Source organism: Mytilus edulis, chromosome 8, assembly GCF_963676685.1.
Source record: "Mytilus edulis chromosome 8, xbMytEdul2.2, whole genome shotgun sequence".
Taxonomy (NCBI): Eukaryota; Metazoa; Mollusca; class Bivalvia; order Mytilida; family Mytilidae; genus Mytilus; species Mytilus edulis.
Window position 1 is genome coordinate 3954190 of NC_092351.1, and position 22846 is coordinate 3977035.

At 31.5% G+C, this 22846-nt stretch overlaps 1 protein-coding gene across 1 annotated transcript; it reads right to left on the minus strand.

Annotated features, from left to right (window-relative positions):
- Positions 1-1392: 1392 nt before the first annotated feature.
- Positions 1393-21617, minus strand: LOC139484635 (protein unc-50 homolog). The gene is made up of 8 exons (XM_071268465.1): positions 21481-21617; positions 18490-18745; positions 17835-17860; positions 16925-16990; positions 16559-16679; positions 8318-8457; positions 6013-6114; positions 1393-2690 (listed from the first exon to the last, which is right to left on the minus strand). The coding sequence occupies exons 2-8, from the start codon at positions 18711-18713 to the stop codon at positions 2554-2556; spliced, it is 816 nt and encodes a 271-aa protein (XP_071124566.1). The 5' UTR covers positions 18714-18745; positions 21481-21617; the 3' UTR covers positions 1393-2553.
- Positions 21618-22846: the final 1229 nt, after the last annotated feature.

Sequence of the window (22846 nt, forward strand, 5' to 3'; positions counted from 1 at the left end):
CTTATAAATAAACTCATCATACATACCAGGATTGAAACTTTATATTTACACCATACGTAATAGGCTTTTTTCTAATAGTTTATGTGTATAATAAGTGTTTGATTTCATGGTTTTTACGACAATCGCTTTTAGTTGTTAAAATAATGTCAAAAGTTAAACAGTGTGCTCAATATGACAAAACATTGATTGATTTTTATGGAAAACGATACATTGTACCACTGAAGCATATTGATATCTCCCACGATACATTGTACCACTGAAGCATATTGATATCTCCCACGATACATTGTACCACTGAAGCATATTGATATCTCCCTAAAATCAATACCCAGTATACTTCTATTTTGCATATATATTCGCTGCAGTTGAAAAGACCTTCAGCATGTGAATAAAAAAAACCCGAAGCACTAGTGTCCGATTGATTCAGAATTTACTGAATCAACATAAATTTTATCGATTGTTAAGTGGAACTTTAAACGCCAAATGAACGTAGAACTAGTATTTTTATAATTGCATATAGTGCAATAAACCTGATTTTAGAAGGAAAAACAGCCAAAACAAGTATGTGTTCATAGTACACGGATGCCTCATCCGCACTATCATTTTCTATGTTCAATTGACCGTGAAAATGGGGTAAAATCTCTTGGCATTAAAATCAGAAAGATCGTATCATAAGGAACATCTGTACTAAGTTTCAAGTTGATTGGCCTTCATCAAAAACAACCTCGACCAAAAAATTTAACCTGAAGTGGGACGAACAAACCAGAAAACATAATGCCCATAAATGGGGCATAAAAATCACTTCTGTACTCGATTAATTTTGTAAGAAATGTTTACTTCCTTACAAAATTATCCTATCTCTAAAATTAATCTGTGTACGTTGTTTTATTAGATGTCATTTTGTCCCAGGTTAGAATAGTCTTTCGGACTGTTCCTACATCTCTTTTGTTTATTAAATACTATTGTATGTATATTTCTATACATCAAATGTATTTCTTCAGTGTGTCATTTATATTGTAATGTTACACTATGGTCTCGGGTTTGAGTGAATGTTGGCATTTGCTGAAACATGTAAACAGCTGACATTCATGCACCTGTCCTAAGTAAGGAGCCTCTGGATCAGTGGTTGTCGTTTGTTGATGTGGTTCATAAGTGTTTCTTTTTTCTCATTTTTGTATATATTAAAAGATTGGTTTTCCAGTTTGAATTATTTTACACTAGTTATGTAAGCTTGCTGATGGATGTGAGCCAATGATCTGTGTTGAATGACGTACTTTGATTGTAAACATTTTATACATTGTGACTTGGATTGTGAGTACCACATTTTCTTGTTTATATTCATATCAATCGTATTTTATATACTTAACTTTTGATAAAGCAAAAAGACAAAACAAGTGTTCACAGATTTTAATACAAAATCGTTTACAAGCAATGCATTAATATATTATTTATTTACAAATAGAATGCTATGTAAACATTACAATCCCTCTAAAATACACAAAAAAGGTGATATTAATTCGATAAACAAACAATTTAAACATGAGTTATATGGCCATTTTATTTTAAAGTAAATTAAAGTTTGAATTGAAACTATACATAACTAGAAGTTACAAGACTTGTCATGATAGCATACTTAGATTTGTAGTTCAAAATGTCAGCAAAAGGAGGTCAGAGTATTGACTGATTAAACAGCTCATGTTGCAAGTCAATAATGTACGTCAAACAGTAACACAAGATAATACCAGTGCCACCTCACTTTTTACTTTCAGAAAATCTGATGTGTACAAAGAATTCTATATCTCATAAATCTGATAATATTGTGTACAAATTATAAAAAAGAAGATGTGGTATGATTGCCAATGAGACACCTGTCCACAAAAGACCAAATGACACAGACATTAACAACTATAGGTCACCCTACATCCTTCAACAATGAGCAAAGCCTATACCGCATAGTCAGCTATAAAAGGCCCTGATAAGACATTGTAAAACAATTCAAACGAGAAAACTAACAGCCTTATTTATGTAACACATAAACAAATGACAAACACTGAATTACAGGCTCCTAATTTGGGACAAAGAATGCTATATCTCATATGACCTCACATTGCCTCTTTTATTAATATATTTTTGTACATCTCTGCCTTATGACAAGAACAGTATTCATGAGAAAAAATATGAAGGAATTCTATATATAGATATCAGACAGACTAACCATTGGCAAAAGTGTTCAAATCAATCAAGATTTCTGTTTATATATTACAAACTAGTAAATGTAGTATATTTTGTGGATTCAATATCATTTTCAGGTTTAAGTTTTTGTGGATTTCATGGGCAGGAACCCTGATTTTTAGAATTGAACTATATATTAATTTCCTATAGAATTTTCCACATGATTTGTCAAAACTATAACATGAAGTATCAACATAAAATGCAATCCCCCAATCCACAAAAATTCTTACCAACAAAAATCAATTGACAACAATTTTTCAATGCTACCACAATTCTGTGTCTCATGATTACATCACAACTTACTGTTTAACAATGTTTTGATCAGAAAACTCTGTATTCATAAAAGTCACATAACATTTTACTAAAATTCCACTTTAAAATAACAGACAGTATATAGAAAAACATAACCACTGTTGCTGGATATAATATGATTCTGGTATTCTTCAAAAACGGCAAAGCTGAAAGTATATAGGAGTCAATGATAACTTTGTGATAATATGAATTTTAAAATTGGTCCTTCTGCAACATTTGATCACAATACATAAATATTGCTAACAATCATAATTAGCTGGATATTTATCTTGAAAACCCATACAAAGGGAACTAAACTCAAAGAGCTGATAGCTCTGAAGCGGAAGGTGAATAAAAGGTAACTTGAATTACCATAAAAGCAGCCCCACTAACCCAGTCTGCTTTGTTCCATTATTGTTATGACATTTTTTTTTCTTCAAACAAGAATGTGTCATAAGTACATGGATTCCCTATAGCTATCTGTACAATCATTTTCTATATTCAGTGGACTGTGAATATTTGATGCTTGTTGAAATTTCCAATTTTAAATTATGCACAAAGATGGACCTTTAACAGGTTGGGAACAACACTCCAAATGAGGGGTAACCCTCATTGGAAGAATGTTACAACACTGTAAAAAATGAGCACCTTTATATTCATATTATTTGATGAAAATTTTCCCCAAGAACTATGCATTTATCAAGTATTAAATGGTCAAAACATGTCAAAAGAATTTTGTGATGTTTCTAAACTTATAACTTCTTTATTAATTTGACCCCTCATTTAGAAAAGTTGTTCCAAATATAATGAATTTTCCCACTTTTGAGTTAGAAATCTTTAAAATTTTCTTTCTTTTTTTTCAACAGTAAGATGACCCCTTGTTTTAGGGACGGTCCTTCATTTAAGGGACACCCCTCATAATGGGGGTGTCCCAACCGGTTTGTTGGTCTATGTGAAAATAGAATAGTACATTAATTGTTCTTTAAATGATTTAATTGAATACAAAAATAAAATATGTTACAACAAGTATTATGTCAAAAAATTAGTGAAAAAAATACTATTTATTGTCTTTATGGTAGTACTGCATCATTGAATTTGTCAATCAGCCATGCTTTTATCCTTAAGCTGTGTAAGAACATGCTTGCAGATGAAAATTCACATGCCATGTTCACGATTTAACAACTAGATGAAAACAACACAACTTCTAGCATGTTAGATTTGGCTTATAAATTTATCATGAGAAACACAGAATTTGATTGGCTGAACACAATTGTGTTACCTTTGGAACAAAATAAGGAACAGATGATTTTTACTAAATCGTGTTTAAGAGTTTTTTAATGATACCCTTAAAGGGGCACTAGCTACGATATATATAAAAAAATAAAGTATGATTTTTTTTAGATCAATCATTAATCAAATTGGAATAATGAAATAATAATTTGCTTTTAGCAATCAATTTCCTTTAATTTTGTTGAAATAAGCGATTAAACATAATTTTTGACTGATTCACTTGCAAGTGAAAACGTCATCATCATTCTAACCGGTATTCATGTGAACTTCAAGTTAACCCCTTGCTAGAGATTGACAACGCATGCATTGTACGTGTACTGGTTATTTAAAGAAAAAGAATGTCAACAATGAAAGTGAAACTACGGTAAATCATTTGATTACTAATTCGATGCACATAAAATCATTCTTTTATGGTTAAAAACAATGAGAAACATCTATTTTTAATCTATAAAATAAATTCAAACAGACCTATAAAAATGCAATTGCACGTGTTGGTTTAATCTATTCGTATCTTTATTTTTGTTTACATCGCTTATATGGTCATCTGAGGTCAAATCGATAGTTAATTAGATGGCGTCTGGACTAAAATACACACGAAACGAACCTATATATTATCTACCCCATGCTCTGTAAACTGTTTATTTTAGACTTTTGATAGTTTGGATAAATGTTTTACATTGTTATAAACCAAATATGAGAATTTGAGTCAAATCGGTTACAATGAATTTGACAGCTAGTGCCCCTTTAATATTAATATTTTTTAATAAATACAAGGACGCATTATAAAACGTGCTTGATAAGAGTAAAGAGAATGAACACAGTGTGAACGTACTATATGGGCGAAAGAACTCAGGACGAACAGACCAAGGGCAAACATGTATACAGGGCGAGTTGTCCCGATACCAAATTCATGCATGCGTACTACAAATATCTACAGTAAAAACATTCGGTTACAAGTAATCAAATAACCTTCATGTAGATGAGATGAAATCTAATAATTTACATAAATGGGTACATATTTTACGATAATCATAGTGATTGTTTTTCAATCCTAATTTACAAATTAAATGATTCAGATGCTTAATCATGGTTAAAAATCGGTGTCAGGAATCAGAAGTTGTTGTAATACACAGAAACCAATGGGGCATACGGAGGCTCAATGATTTTAAAGTCGGCACCATTTTCCACCAATAAAAAAAAATGTCTTTTTTGTTGCTGTGTCATTGCTGTTTTTATTAACTTATTCATCTTGATAACCCGTATATAAAAGTCATTGTCTTTTTTGTTCTAGTTTTGTTGATGTTTGAATAGATTCTGTAGCATTTTCAATTTAGTTACAAGTTTTCCGAATTTTGACATTTTGACCTATTATGTCTGTTTGATTTGTTCACACATTGTGTCAATTAAATGAAATTTTATGCAACTGTTACAAGGAAGCTATTAAACCAAGAGTTCCAAATGGTGAAGTTGAAATCATCCCTTCGTAAATTTTACGGACGCCATCACGAGTTGGTTGACCGCTATGGAATAACCGTTTCACAAACGATATCGGATATGTTTCTTACGTCGTAACTACAATCCCCTTCCCTTTCATGAATGTGACCTACCGAATTAGACTATTTACCGGATTTGTAATTACATAAGCAACACGACAGGTGCCACATGTGGATCAGGATCTGCTTACCCTTCCGGAGCACCTGAGATCACCCCTAGTTTTTGGTGGGGTTCGTGTTGTTTATTCTTTAGTTTTCTATGTTGTGTCATGTGTACTATTGTTTTTCTGTTTGTCTTTTTCATTTTTAGCCATGGCGTTGTCAGTTTGTTTTGGATTTATGAGTTGAGAGGTGAGAGGTTTAGCTAGCTACAAAACCACATTTAATCCTCCGCTTTCTACATTAGAAAATGCCTGTACTTAATCAGGAATATGACATTTGTTTTACACTCCTTTGTTGTTTCAGCTGTTGATTTTGCTATTTAATAAGGGACTTTCTGATTTGAATTTTTCTTAGAGTTAAATATTTTTGTTATTTTACTTTTTTCTAAACTTGGAATGATTTCGAGAAAATTTTGTATTAACATTAGTTGATCATGTTTGGTGTTTGTGCCTTATGTCGTTTGTACTCATTTGTTTGCACATAATATAAATATATCTTTCATTTACTGGTTTTAATTTGTAACAAACAAATTGATAATACATACCACTATATCCTAAAAATGTGTTGTAAATATAATACATGATTGCTATCAGCCATAACGTGTTACCAAACACTAGTCCCAGGAAATATCCTGCATTAATGAATGCTGAAATATAAAAATGGAATAATAAGTTTTATGATAGTGTGATACTAAACCCCTAACGGGAGGGATTGTGCCTGATATTCATATGATGAAGACATAATCTTTCAATCAGTTTAATTGAGGTCTGGAGCTGGCAAGTCAGTTAACTGCTAGTAGTCTGCTGTTATGTATTATTGTCATTTTATTCATTTTCTTTTGTTTCATCTTCTGACATCGGACTCAGACTCTTCTTGAACTGAATTTTAATGTGCGTATTGTTGTGCGTTTACTTTTCTACATTGGCTAGAGGAATAGGGGAGGGTTGAGATCTCATAAACATGTTTAACACCTACTCATATTTTGCACCTGTCCCAAGTCAGGAGCTTCTGGCCTTTGTTAGTCTAATGTATGATTTTTAATTTTAGTTTCTTGTGCATAGTTCGGAGTTTAGTATGACGTCAATTATCACTGTAATAGTATACATATTTTTTAAGGGGCCAGCTGAAGGACGCCTATGGGTACGGGAGTTTCTCGCTACATTGAAGACCCATTGGTGGCCTTCGGCTGTTGTTTGCTCTATGGCCAGGTTGTTGTTGCTTTGAAACATTCCCTATTTCTTTTCTCAATTTTATTGATGGCAAATACAAGTTCAAGATATATGTCTGGTATAAGACAAACCCTTTCCTTGTAAATTACAATGGTAGTTTAGAAATCACTTATTTACAGTACTGAGTAGACACATATGAATCAGGAAAATAAATAAATATCAATTTTAAATATGTTCTTGCTCATTACAATCATGACAAAGAGCATGATTGCTCTGAGGGATACGATTGCCATTGTTTTCATTGATTAGTATTAGTATAATTTTTTTAAATAATTCAACTGCACATGTAAAATGTAATTTACGTAATCTGAATAGTTATTTTAAAATTTTAAAAAATAGCCAATCATCGATACAAGTGTATGAATAATGTAATTATTGTATTTTATTTTTATACTATCAATTCCAAGTTTACTTTCCATAGCAGTCACTGAGAGTGAAAGAAGGTATTCACTTTGTACCTTATCGCCTATTTTCCTATGTGAATTCTAGGAGGAATCCCATTTCTAACTCTTTATTTAATTTCCTTTGGGTCAGTGGGCATGACGTCTTTCCGTACACATTTCTCTGTTTAAATTGTGATCACATTTAATATAATACAATGTATATCGAAAGAACGAGTTAATCTTTCTTTTCATATCGTCAAATTTTGATTCAGAACTGATTGAAGTATAAGGAAGACAACTCGAAGCAAAAATATCCAGAGCAATCATTCAATCTGATACCCCTTGAAGTCAAGAAAATTACAGGCATAATTACCTAAATAAACCATAGACTTGTGATTTGTGCAAGGATGTATATTCAATTTTAATCAAACGACCTAGATGGTTCTCCATTTCTTTAAGGAAGTACAATATCAAATATCTGTTTCATAATGGTGACATATAAAAAAAACTCCACTTCAGTTCTTATATTACAGAAATAGATTTATCTGAATTCAGAGAACTCTCATATTTTATCAAAACTGTGGAATTCCCTCTTACCTGTTTCTAAATTTATAAAAACACTAAATATAAACATGATAAATACTGCTTAATTCTGATTTTCCGTGTTGTTAAAAACATGCATATAAGTTAAGAGAAATATCGAAACATGAAGATTATGAGAAGAACATTATAAGACAGTTGTTTAAATTCAATCCTTTTGTTTGTTTTTACCTTTTAAAGCAAGTCAATCTTAAGAACCTGAGATGTATCTTAATCATGTTAATGTTTAGAATAAAACAATTGATGTGAGGGCATGGCCCTGAGTCAATGGTTAAGGTCTACAAATTGCTTGAAACCATTCGTATCCCCAAAATTGTTTAAATTGATTAGCCCCCATGATTTCGATTCCTCAAAACTTATAGATTGGTTCATCATGTTTATATAAGACTAATTCTAAAAAAAAATTAATGTCAAGATTTGTAAAATGTAACACTAATTGATGGCTTCAGTACATTCTAATGATGTTTTAAAATTCGCAAAATCAGTATTTAAAATAATTATTTAGACTGACTTCCTCCTCTATCATAGGTCACACCTGTCTAATATATCTTATTATCTCCAAGAAAATAAATTAAAAGTTGTGAAATTTTAACAAAATTTGCTGCAGTGTGAATAATTCTACAATTTAAATACTTACGTCCTAAAAACACCAGCTGGAATAGATGTAATATCATCAATAATGGGAAAAAGGCGTTCAAATGGACATCAAACGCATAGCCCCATTCAACGTCCTGTCCCCTAGGGGGAGCCATTATCATATACTTATTTGAAATCAACCTGGAAAAAGAATATCCATGTTAATAATTAAAACACTTACTAAGTTGATAAAAATATACGAATAAGGAAATGTGAACAGTATGAATGCCAATGAGATTACTCTCCACGAGAGACAAAATGACACAGAAATTGACACATCGTGACATGTGACAGTTATAGAAAAAGAAAAATTAATATATTGGAATGTACTAGAATACACCCACAATATTGCGGGTCTGTGACTGAATTAAAGTATATAATGATGTGTAAGCCTTATATTTAACCTGAACTTAAAGTACATGTACTGTTATTGTCATCTGATAAAGTCATGCTTATAATAAGATGCACAGTTTTCTCTGCTTTCAAAATCTTTCTGTTTGAACCTGTCGACCTGGAATTAACACTTATTGGTAATATTATTTATTTGGAAAACAAAAGGGCCTGGAACTGAGTCATTTTTAATCAACAGCTTTGTACTATATAAGTTATAAATAAAGTTTTTACGTCATGTTGGCTATGCCTTATTTTAAGTCTAGATTTTTAGTATTTGTATTGTCAATTTTATAAAGTCATGCTGTTTAAAATACCACAATTATAAGGAAACAATGTGACAATGATTGAACTAAGTAGTGACAACCCTGTGATTATGACACATGTATATTAGCAAATCCCAAATACCTGATTGTTTGGTGGTGCACCTGTCAGATGAGGAATGTACAGATAAGGTAATAGGTAACATTTGACATATAATGACATGGCTGAAAGGAAATTGCATCGGATAGTTCCGGAACTTATCAATTTGCCTGATTGCTTATTATTTGAAACAGTAATCGATGTAAAGGGTAAAACTTCCAGTGTACCCCATCAAGTATATATACCCTTATATAAGTTTTGACTTTAGCCTTCTTCGGTTATACATTTATCAGATGAACAAAAATGGTGTTTAGATTTAGAAGTATAGATAGACACCACTCTAACAAGTAAAAAACCCTACAGTACTATAGTGTAAAAACATAAGGACACATACACTACAGACATGACAGACACAGGGACAAATTCTACTGCATCCACAATTCCACACAGCAAGTCTTGTTATTTTCAAGTTATGTCCCCGAAATGGTTTGCAAACTGAGATGAACACAGTAATGATGATTTAAAGAATATATTGTTAGTTTAAACAATATTTATTCAGATAAATCAACATTAAACATATTATACAATGAAATAATTTTAAGGATTCAGAAACAAGCAATTTGCTTTTACAAATCTGTCTCCCTTTACAGACATAATACACTTATTAAAGAATATATTGTTGTTTATCAAATCCTTTGTAAATTGGTTAAAAATGTACTGGACAATGACCAGCGTTGACAATATGACTTGACCAATGTAGAAAATGATCTAGTCAATGAAAAGTAATAATTTTTTAGTTATTTAATGTTGACCATATCATGACCAGGAAAAATTATTTTAGGCATATATTTATATGAAATAGGATTTGATATTTATATGAAATAGGATTTGATATTTATATGAAATAGGATTTGGCTTTGGCAACTACCAAGAAATCCTGCACAAGACTCTAACATACAGTGTATTTCAAGAAGTGTTGTCAAATTGTGCACTTTTGCCTTAGGCCGGTTACTCGGATAATCTTTCAACCGATTAACCGGTTAACCGGTAGTTTAAGTTGGTGTTTGAAAGCCTTATCTATAGTACCCTACACATAGATATAAGATGTGGTATGAGTGTCAATTTGACAACCTTCCATCCAAATCATAAATTTACGCTTTTAGAATTAAAGCTAATCAAATACACCATAACAACTATAGCGTTTGTAACAACTTCAGATTGAAATATAAAAAAAAAAAATTCTTGATCTCGTAGAATTGAATATGTCTGAAACCAATTATTCTTTCCTTTTCTCTTGTTGTCTCCGAAAATAATGTGGAGTGTTTCAGTTTGAAATGATTAAGCATGTTACTCGTACTATCACATATACATTGAGTACATTCACATTGGTATGCATTCCACAGTTTTTGAGTTAGCATTTAGTTTAAAGTAAGACTAAGCATTGCAAGACGGAGGTTGCACATTAAATGTTGGTCTACATAATATTAGATCATGATGAAAAAAAAATAATGAAGTAAATCGTAATTAAAATTTAATCGTATTACTGATTCAAAGATAATGTTAAAAAAACATGTATACTAATTATGTTTCTTTAAGATCTTGCCCCGAGCTGAGAGACATATTCTAATTAGTTTTACGTTTTTAGGATTAACAAAAGCAATCAATATACTAGACAATTCATCTGTCAAATTAATTACCACGGCGACATAAATATTTAATGATTTCAATACAAATTTATATCAAATCTATCATAATTAAAAAAAAAAGTCCGGTTAACCGGTAGGCATTTTTCGTATTCGGTCGTTTGACCGGTCAACCGTTGACAACACTAATTTCAAGTTTTTAGGATTAACAATAGCAATCAATATACTGGACAATCATGACAATTGATCTGTCAAATTAATTACCATGGCGACAAATTTTAAATAAAACTATAACTATTCAATAATTTCAATACAAATTTATATCAAATCTATCATAATTAAAAGAAAAAGTCTGGTTAACCGGTTAGCGTTTTTGGTATTCGGTCGTTTGACAACACTAATTTCAAGTAATCTGCAAATATGTTAATTTATTTTTATGAAACTAACAAGATATCTTGCACAAGGCTTGGGTTTGCTTTTGCGAAAAATAATTATTTTCTTTTATAAAAATATTTTTCATAAATCAATATGCTGTTAATCACCACCTTTATTTGGTTTGTAATCACAAACTGACCCAAGACCACAATTAATGACCCCGCTTTTCGTTGTTCACGAATATACTTTCCTTTAAATATAGTGGGGTTTTTTTCTTTCCCTTTCTCATTCATTTCTTAGCTTTTCTGGGGTGGAAATGAAAGAAGAGAGCTGAAATAAACTTTAGGATGTTTTATTTTAACTGATTTTGATAAGGAAAGAGTGATTAGGCCAGGTGCAACCAGATGCACGGCGCAGCTTTATACGACCGCAGAGGTTGAACCCTGAAGGGTTGGGGCAAGTATGGACACAACATTCAAGCTGGATTCAGCTCTAAGGCAAAAAAATGTACGAGAACACTTACATTTAGACTTTTGAAACCCATGTATTAACATGATTAATTAATATCTGAAACTATCTGAAGATAACTCTACCGAAGTGGAATATAATTGTACGAATAAAGAAAAAAAAATGTTTTTAAATCTTTGCACATTTATGATTAATTATTGTTATCTATTGTTCATTTAATTATACTTAATTAGTACCTTAAATATGTCTACCGCTCGGCATTAAATCTTGGTGTGGTAGGAAGGGATTATTACATATAGATTATATTATTTGGATGAGGATTTGAGCTAGCCTATAAAAACACATTAATTAGTTAACATACATTCGAGACCAAAGGATATTAACTTTGCTAATTCAATTAACTTTTACTCACATATATTTCTCTCATAATTTGTGCGTGCTTGTTTCTATAGGACAGTGTATATATTGTCCCAAAATTAATCATAAAATCGTAACTAAAAATGTCTTGTTCGGAGGTTGATAGTAAAAAAAAAAAAGGTTGATAGTACTAACAGTGGTTCCAGTCCGGTCAAGAGAGGCAGATTTTGACGAGTATGGTCAATTTGGGTACGCACTAGAGCCAGAGTATACCGAAGAAGAGCTCCATAAAATGGAAGCTGCAGAAAGTTCCCGAAATCAAGATATCCTTATCGCTAGCAACCCTCGCCAGTTTAACACAGCCGGATTGGTGTTCGTGTACTAAATGCATAGTTATGTCGTTATTGACGGAATGTCTTTGTTGCCCCGAATTTACTCTCTTTGATGGTAGTATTGAATTGGGTGAATGCATTAGTGACAATATCGATTTCAGAACAGTTTGTCTGAACCCAGTTGTTCTTGAAACAAGCTGTATAAATTTTCTGAGGGAGAGCTCCAGACGTACTAACTCACAGCCATGTTCACATTTAGTTGAATTATACAATATACTTTTAATTTTGTTCACTGTTGAAGGCCATACCGTGACTTATATAGCTGCTTAAGTCCACTTCATTTGGGTAAGTGTCTCCCAAGTAAACAAACCACAACTTCTTATTTAATCAAATGACTTATTTTTTTGCGAAAGTTTGGTATGCAAAAGTGCAAAGTTATAAATGGGTGTCTTGCAATATCGAAGTGATAATCTATTTGTCAGATCTCTTATATCTTTTGACGAAATCAAACCATCATGGTATATTCTGCATTTGTATAGACCGAAGTGTACTAAATGATATTTATATTATACATGTTAAATGAATGAACAAATATTAAACCTATCTTTTTATTGTTTTCCACCCATGTCTGCTCATCGCCAGAAATAAAGTTTGTCGCACGAAAAAATGGTATTAATTCCAGAGTCAAAATTTAAATAACTTATTTTCCATGTTTTCTGGTATTGTACGAAAGAGAATTGACCTAACAAAAGAATTGCTATCTTAGGCTGTTAGTAACACATGTAGAGCAGTGGGACGTTGTTGGACCACATATAAATCTTAGAAAGTGTATCATCTGTTAAATTTGCAGGTCACTGAAAGGTGAAGTCCTATACGGACGTAGGTGTTGAGGATGATTTTTTTTTATCCAGTGACACATATTACATGCATATTCTTGAACGTTTGATACATCATTTACTCTCAAATTGCAAAAACGAAAACTTCCAATTGTATTTATAGTATTTGTATTTTTATCCATCTAATGAGTTAACTAAAGCCTTTTTCAACTGATTTGTATAGTTCGTTCTTCTTCTTCTTCTTTTGGTATACAATAGTCTATCGAATTCGTTGATTACTTACTGTTGGCATACGTGGACTAGTCTATTTATAAAACTTTTACCCCAATTTACACAAAATGTATGTTTCTTTCTTATGTTCAATGTATACATGTATATAATTTGAATTGCGCTATAGTTCCGTAACTTTCTATCCAGGCGTATAAACGAATCGTCGGCAAATGCGTACATTTTCTAAAATCAATATTTCTGGTATGTTCCAATCTGTCCTTTACTATTGACAACGAGTTTATATAACATTTTCCTAAATTAACCCTTGGAAAAAATATGTAAATAGATTTCTATTTCTTCAAATCTTTTTTTTAAGTATTATTTATATTTTTATAAATAATATTCTTTACACCAGAAATGTTATTTATAAACAAGCGTATGAGTTAAGTAATGACTAGTATATTATATCACTTTCGGACACGCAAGACAGAGATGTATATTATAAACCTGATAGTTCAAAATGGAAAGTTATAAGTTATCGGCCGTGTACATTGATCAATACCTACAGAAGTGAAACGATGCATGAACTTGCAAGCCCGACAGGAAATCGCTTGAATACCTGGACGTGTCACCTCACACACCTCACAATACCTTTGGGAGTAATACCTTAAGCCATGCTGGTGATCAGATGAGGGAAGATCCGAATTTATTTGAATAAAGTTTATTACTTTAAAGAATTATGAACGAATTACATTTTCGAAAACAATTTTCACGGAACACTTATTTATGATTTGAACTTTGACTTTTTAATTAATTCCAATATTAACAGTTTAAAAATAACAGACTATGGTTATTTAAAAAAAAATAAGAACATTTTCCGTATCAAGTTAGTTAGTCAGATAAAACAACCGTACGATTGACAAGATATCGACACGCAATTACGACTACATCGGTTACTGTAGTTTTGGTCCTTTGTGGTTTATAGACATATCGTGATTTTTGATCGTAGAAGATGACAAAATGGCGGAACGCAGAGAATTAATACTCAAAATTTAAAATCGATGGTGATCTCTTGTCTAGCGGAATAAAACTTTAATATCTATAAATTTGAGAATTTTTATACAGAATGGACATAATATCAATTTTTGATTTTTTTGCGAATTTTCCCTTTAACCTTTAATTTGCAAAGTTCACAATAGTTACAGAAAAAGTCAAGCTGTTTTTGTTAGTCATTTTTAGACTCCTTACCACATGTACCATGCTTACAATGAACATTCAGTCTTTGTAATATGTGAATTATTGTTATATTGTTTACTTATTTTGTATGTCACAAACTTATTGTTTAAATTTTATACGGCAATAAATATTTGAATTTGAATTTGAATTTGTAATGATTTTTATTTTTGTTTTTACTTCACAGTATGGGCATCAATTTAATATAAAAAATCATGTTAAATATGGAAATTATTTCATTTCAAAAACTCATTACACAACATCATTTTCTACACAGTTACATACACAATGTATATTTGCCCCCAATAACTGTTTTTTTTATAAACATAACTATAACCTGAATGTTCTTCTAAATTTGAAAACAAATTCAATATTAACACATTAATAAATATAGAGTAATTTTGCCTGATGTACAATAAAAATATTACATTGTGTGAATTCATGACATCTCTGCTAGATATGCTCATAAATATTTTTGTTTCATATAGATAGGACATTTGTAGGAAGATGTGATATGAGTGTCAATGAGTCAACTCTCCTTTGACCAAGTCACAATTAATAAAAGTAAACCATTATAGGTTAAGGTCTTCAACAATGAGCCATATACATATGACATGTATGATGATAAGAATTTTATATACACATTGTTTACATTCTTGTCCTTTGAATTTCATGGAGAGAATAATACCAAATCTCCATATTTTTATATAATATGTAAGTTTTTAAATGATTTGATTTGATATAAAGATATTATCATCATTTCTACAAAATTAAATTTGGATTGAATGAAATCTAAATAAAACTACAGCAATCCAAATGTGACTGTCTCAGACACCATTACAAATATTTGTCCAAGGGCAATAACTCCAAAATATTTGTTTATGGTTGCATTAAAGTTTTATTATTCATTCTACAAGAAATGTAGGCTTGAAATTGCTCTCAATGAAATTATCTATATCATTTCAAGGGCATTACAAACTTGTGCTGATTATAAAGATGTCTAAGACCATGCTGTAAGAAATATTTGGGATCAATTTCATAAAATTCTGACACAAACTGCAGATTTGTATATCATAGATTAGGCCGTTGGTTTTTTCCGTTTGAACAATGTTGAATGGTTTTGCCATAGGCCATCCTTAAAAAATTGTTTATTTCCCAACACCCCTACCGACATTTATTCTATTTGAGGAAGATTTTGTTTGGTATGTTTTATTAATTCATTGTAATTGTTGCTTAAAGTTTCTATGTCTGTATACAAGAGCAGATCATGTGTATGTATTGTTGTTAAACCCTAATTCATTTTTAATCAATGTGCTAAAAAGCCTGACTATGATGAATTTCAATTAAAGATTGTATTTAACAAATATATGTCACGTTTGTATAATTGCCCACATTGAATTGACTTGTGTATCAAACAAATAAAAAGACCTTCAATGGGTTTATTTTTTGGGGAGGGTTTACGTATACTTTCATGTACATGTAGGTTCATTGAAAAGGGGCAGTATAGTTGAATTCAATGGCCATTTATTCCATGGGAAATTTGAAGATAAGTTATTTTTGGGGCCCTTTAAAAGCTTGTTGTTTGGTGTGAGCCAATGCTCTGTGTTGAAGAGTGTTCTTTGACCTAAAATGGTTTACTTTTACAAATGGTGACTTGGATGGAGAGTTTTCTAATTGGTACTCATACCACATCTTCTTATATCTACTTGAGTGTAATTTCAATTCAATTCATATTTACAAGGAAAATTGCTCCTTTTCAAATAACACTATGTTTTTAACTGGTACATGACATTGCTGATATAAATCTTTTGGTATAAATTTCATACAAATCTGAAAATTATTTTACCAGACAAAGAAAGGTAAGAAAGGGATGGACACACAGACAGACAGTCACTGGTATTATCTATATTTCTTTTACTGCATTGCACAGCAGACAACTATCATGACTATAAAAAATATTATTTATATACGTGTATGACATGTTTAAAAACTAAAAAAACATTTAGTTTACACACTCAACAAGTTTTAAACTTACCAAAATGTTGTTGCAATCAGGAGTCCAACTCCGATATAGTCAACAAATACTGTCCATAACACAAGCTTTAAAAATCCAACAAAATGTATCTTCAACACTACACTAAATCCAATCGAGGATACTGAAAAATAACAAATTATATTTATTTTAAGTAGCAGCCCAAATTCCTCGACTTTTATCCAGCTGGTCAACTCACTTTAAAGAACCTTCTCAATTACCTCATTGTTTTGTCCTCTTAGAAATGCACGAGACATTTGTCTTTGGAAACATCAAGCAAAATGCTTAACATGTTTTTTAGGTATATATCATAGGAACACGAACGTATTGTCATACTTTATAAAATTATAAAAATGTAATTACACTTACTGAGAATGCATAAACCAACTAGTACAAGGAAAGCAGGATCATCTCTGGCCCACTGATCTTTTGTATCTGAAATAACAACAATCATTCAATCATTATCCTGTACATCAACATGGTATGCTTAGTCCCTAGGGTTTTCAGGGGGAGAAGCTATTAAAGCTTATATATAGCTTGTCAAAAATAAATATATGTTCAATGGCCATTTAAGATCAAATTAGTAATTTTAAAATAACTTGTCACATCTTACTGTGACATCTAAAAGAGATTTCAGCACAAAAATTAGTGATGTTTGATAGGTGTTTCTATTCATGATCGTTTGCCAAGTAACAAGTGATTAAATTAACCTAATTTTGAAAAGCTTTAATGTTCTTTTTCTTTGCCAACTCTGAATGAAATTTGTATTTGATGAATTCATATTCTCACATGGTCATCATGGTGGTATCTTGGAATTGATTTTAAAATTATGTATGTCAATTATTATACAACATCATTGCCTTAAGCCTAGAACAAGGACATCAATCATTAAAGCCAGGAATTGGTCTAGGGTTGGAGAAGTGAAAAGGAACATCTTTCACAAGGGATCAGAATTGCCTGCTGATTTGAATCTTACTTTATATAGACATGAGATTTAAGGAACTATCAAATATCTATAAATACATACCATCAAAAAATATTTATGATATTCAGATTGAAAATATTATCAAAAATGTACCATAGTTACATAACTCATTTTATTTATAGTGGAACATAAACCTTTAAGATAATCTACCCATGTGGTTAATAAATCCAGGAAGATTCTGTCTTTTAATGACATGTGAAAATTATTTAAAAAAAAATCATAATTCAACTACAGGTTTCTTGGGAATAACTTTCTGAAATTATTAATAACTAGAACAATAATTAATATACTTACATTTTCTATACTGAAAATTTCTATACCTGAAATAGAAATAGAATGTTTGAAAATTATTACAAATTCATGCCAGTGTACACATATTTTTCAGCCATGAACATGTCAAAAGATTATAATTTTTGTTAGCATGGATAGACAATAAAAGTTATATTTCTTTGAACATTTTGTTGAATCAATTTCCAACAAATCTATTTCTGCAGTACAACTTATACCTACATTTGTACATTGTACATGTATTTCATTTATTTGCAAACACAAAGATTCATTGATTATTTAACTAATTAAACATATTACATGTACATATTACCTCCAATATTACATGTACATTTATATTGTCTGGAAACTAGGAAAATGCTTGTTTTTTTGCTATTATTTGGCTGTTTTTTCCTGAATATTTTTGCCAATTACCCCCCAAACTCAATCCCAGCATTCCATTTGTGATATAGAATCTTGCAGTAAAATTTTATAGAGATCTATTCACTAACAAGTACTAAAGTTATTGTCTGGAATCCAAATGTGTCTTCACACGATGACATGATAGCTTTATATGGATGCAATTTTTTTTTCAGTCTTATAAAAACACTGTTACATGTACTTGTTCTTTGATTACCTGCTACAATAATCAAAATAAACAAAACTATAAAGTATTACTTACACTTTCTGTGGAGATATGAATAAATAGATCATTTGCCAAAAGGCATACTCAAAGTCCATCTGTCTGAATTTACAGAGTCTTTTGAGATATTTCTGTCTTTTTGCTGTAGCTGTAAGTCTGGCTTCATTCCTGCTATCATGTGTTCCATCAACAGAATTAAAGGACGATGAGTGGGTGGATGTTGTTGGTGAGGCTGGAGGTGACGATTTATTAAAACTGTACATACTGATCCTTGTTTGATCTACTCAATCCATAGCTGGAAAAAAAATCATTACCTTCATCATGTTTATTATATATATATAAATTTGTAACATTTGACAACTTCAATTCCTGTTTGATTAAATTGATTTCCTTACAAGTACAGTCAGAGCTCCGACATAAATAAGTCTGAATCTGCTTTTGACTCATAGAGGTCTAAATTTGTAAGTTTTAGGATTTGTCTCCCTTTAATGTGAGACAAAATAAGACTTAAATAAGTGGAATATTGTTAAGCAAGAAATAATTGTCCAGGATCCAAAAGTTGCAAATATTGACTCCTACAAGTCGATAAGTTATCAAAATTAATTAACTTCAAGACCCACGCATATTTATAACTAGAGGCTCTCAAGAGCCTGTTTCGCTCACCTTGGTCTTTGTGCATATTAAACAATGGACACAGATAAATTCATGACAAAATTGTGTTTTGGTGATGGTGGTGTGTTTGTACATCTTACTTTACTAAACAGTCTTGCTGCTTACAATTATGTCTATCTATAATGAACTTGGCCCAGTAGTTTCAGTAGAAAATGTTAATGGAAATTTACAAGTTTTATGAAAATTGTTAAAAATTGACTATAAAGGACAATAACTCCTTAAGGGGTCAATTGACCATTTCAGTCATGTTGACTTATTTGTAAATCTTACTTTGCTGAACATTATTGCTGTTTACATTTTATCTCTATCTATAATAATATTCAAGATAATAACCAAAAACAGCAAAAAAATCCTTAAAATTATCGATTCAGGGGCAGCAACCCAACAACAGGTTGTCCGATTCATCTGAAAATTTCGTACCGATGGACGACGGACGAAAAGTGATGGGAAAAGCTCACTTGGCCCTATGGGCCAGGTGAGCTAAAAAAACAGGTGGTTCGGAGGTATGTCCAAGACACGATGTTGATTTGATATCGATACACGACTTTTCGTATGTATGTTGTTATGTCCACATGGCCTGAATCCACTGTTTTGAATGTTGATATCCGCAAGCATTCTACATTGTATATCCCTGTTGTTGATATCGGGGATATTGAATCGATATTGATAACTTAAACAACAGCCTGAAACCTCTGTCTTTGTTGTCGATATCGACAAACATCCCATTACTTGAACAACGGCCTGAAACCTCTATCTTGGTTGTCGATATCGATGATATTGAATCGATATCAACAAACATTCCATAACTGGAACAACAGCCTGGAACCTGTCTTGGTTGTCGATATCGAATCTATATAGACAAACATCCTGTAACTTGAACAACGGCCTGAAACCTCTGTCTTGGTTGTCGATATGAATTGACAATTTGACACAATTGACATTTTGTCTATGATTTTGTTTTATGTAAATTTCTATGTTCATTATTAAGTAATTAATAAAACTACATCGTATAAGATATTTAACACTATGAAGCAGAGTTCACAAAATCTTTTTTTCCCTGGTGGTCCTTGAAGAAAATCTGCTGGTCCTCAATATCAACTCTATTGAAAAATACTAAAATTGTGTCAGTCCTATGCGATATTTTGGTGGTAAAATCCTGAGGACCACCACTTTTCGCGAACTCTGATGAAGATCTTCATTTGACAACCATGAGGGTAATTTGATTTTTGATTGTATCATTCAAAAGGGGGACTATGTGCATTTATATTTTTTTTTCCTCTGGTTAAAGTTAATCCGTATTTTTTTAATCCAGTTTACATACCATTTTTGTCTATACATGTATGTTGGCAATGTATTTAAGAGACCATGTAAAATATCTTAATTTGACATTCATCCATACATTGTACATAGATGTTAACGCATTAAAAAAATATATGGTATAGTCGCCCAAGTATTTCGGGGTCTGTGTTTTTCATTTGTTTTTAGTTTCAATGTCAAATGTTGTTGTTTGTCTTTGTATGTCTTATTTGTTACCAGGTTTGTCTTTTGTCCTCTGTTCTTCTTAAATAGTCCTGGGTTGTCAACACTTCTTTTAAAACTATGTTTTTTTCACCTTTAATGTATATCCCTATACCATATATCATCAGTAAGGTTTAAAATTTTCTATGTCAATATCGAATCGATATTGTATACATGTAGCTGTTGTCGATATCGACATCTTATTTGTTCATACATTTTTAATTCACAAATTTTAGATATTGATTTGATATCGTGTTGTTATTGTCAATATCGACGATATTGACAGTATGTAATTTCATGCTTTCTTCATTTGACGATATTGATTTGATATTGTACCGAAATTGTCGATATAGACAGCGAAATTGTCGATATAGACAGATAGTGTGTTTTCTAACGGTGTATTCGTTTGTCGATATGGATCTATATCGTGTCATCATTGTGGATATCGTCAATATCGACATCTTGTTTGGTCTTGGATATGAATGGTTTGTGTGGATAGTAAACCCGGGAATTGTAACAAACCCCTGTGCCTGCCTTGCTTTTACACCATGTACACAGGGCTAAGTTGTACAACCTACATGTATGATACTACATGCAGGTGAAGATGTTGCCATTTTGTCTAGCTTAGTGTACTGCGACGTTTGAGGGATTCACATTAACAAGAAAAGATTATTTGTCAATGTTTGTGAAAACAAGGCTTTTTACAAGGTAAATTATATAGTCCCAATTATATATTTGTGGATTGATCTTATATTTTTCTCTTTTCGTGTAGAAAAATAACATGTTACAAGTCTGATTCGAATAAATTGAGTTATGGTTTAAGAAATAAACTAGGGTTACCTGTAAATAATGGTAAAATTAACTTTTTCGTGGTGATTGTGATTTGGTGATTTGTGGAGTTTGACGTTTTCACGTAAGCGTCTTTAAGACAAAGACGCATTTGCAAGTCCGTAAAATGTTTTGTAGAAATAACCCATAAAACGAGTACGGAACAATAATTTCCGTACATTATAAATAAATGAGAAAACAAACTTTTGATATGAATATATCAGACACTGAAAAATTTACAGTAATTAATAATATGAGGAAGGCGATACCTTAAGTGCTAACTTACCAAGATTATGTCCTACATATTGATTGATTATAGGTTTGCGTTACGTCCAGAGGCAAATATTTCATGCGGCACTGTTCCCGGCAGTACGAATGTCCTACATGTATATAGTTTTTGTCTAAAATAAAATAATAAGTTCAGATGGAAAATGTTTAGGGGAAGTTCTTTCCACTTCAAAAGGCTGGAGGGGGTAGGGATTTTTTCCCATATAAAAATATTCTGCATGATTCCCAAAATTGATGAAAAAAATAACGGTCTGAATCCAGATTTCTCCCTTACCTTCTAGTGTTAAATTTTGACCAAATAATTTTGATAGATAGTGTTGAAGCCCATCGCGTGAAAAGAAAATCTGACTCAAACAATAAACTGAACCTCCCACGACTTGAAGCTAAATGGTTGCTCCCTTATGGCCCATATTGTTTTCTGCTGAAAATTAATTATAATGGTGATTTATATAATAAACTGAAAAAATAATGCACAACTGAAAATAACATGAATACAGGGGCGGATCCAGAAATTTTCATAAGTGGGGGCCCACTGACTGACCTAAGAGGGGGGCCGCTCCAGTCACGCTTCAGTGATTCCCTATATAAGTGTAACGAAAATCGGTAATAGTTTATTTATTTCGATGTGAAATACCAGTTGTCTTTTCCTGTTAATTGTGTTTCTATATGTATATAAGTTTCTCCATAGTTGGAGCACCATCTATTACTTAAAACACCCCTAAAATTGGTATAGTCTTGATTTTCACCCCTTCACGTATAATGGACCGTTCCATATGGTAGTATATAAGCCAGCTCAAGACAGAGAAACTTGGTCAGTTATATGTGGACCGTTGAAGTGTTAACATCAGGATTAAATATTCCAACTGGTAAGTAGAGTGAAATAAGTGATTCCAAAGGATATATAAATAGTGTTCGGATTTATATGTGGATGTTGCAATAGTGATTGTGATACAATGTATAAAGTGAATCTGATATATATAAGTGATTTGTATTAATGAGAATACAAGGTGTATACTTGCTGGTGTTGCAAGTTGTACTATGTGGAAGTGTGAATACTTCACAGATTTGTATTAGTGAGAATACAAGGTGT

Excerpts from the sequence above, each read along its gene's own strand:
- LOC139484635 (XM_071268465.1), bottom strand. The coding sequence starts at position 18,713 with ATGTACAGTTTTAATAAATCGTCACCTCCAGCCTCACCAACAACATCC. Across the intron at positions 16,680-16,924 it reads AGTTGGTTTATGCATTCTCA|TATCCTCGATTGGATTTAGT; the intron begins GTAAGTGTAATT and ends GTTATTTTTCAG. Across the intron at positions 6,115-8,317 it reads CCAGCTGGTGTTTTTAGGAC|CATTCATTAATGCAGGATAT; the intron begins GTAAGTATTTAA and ends TTTATATTTCAG.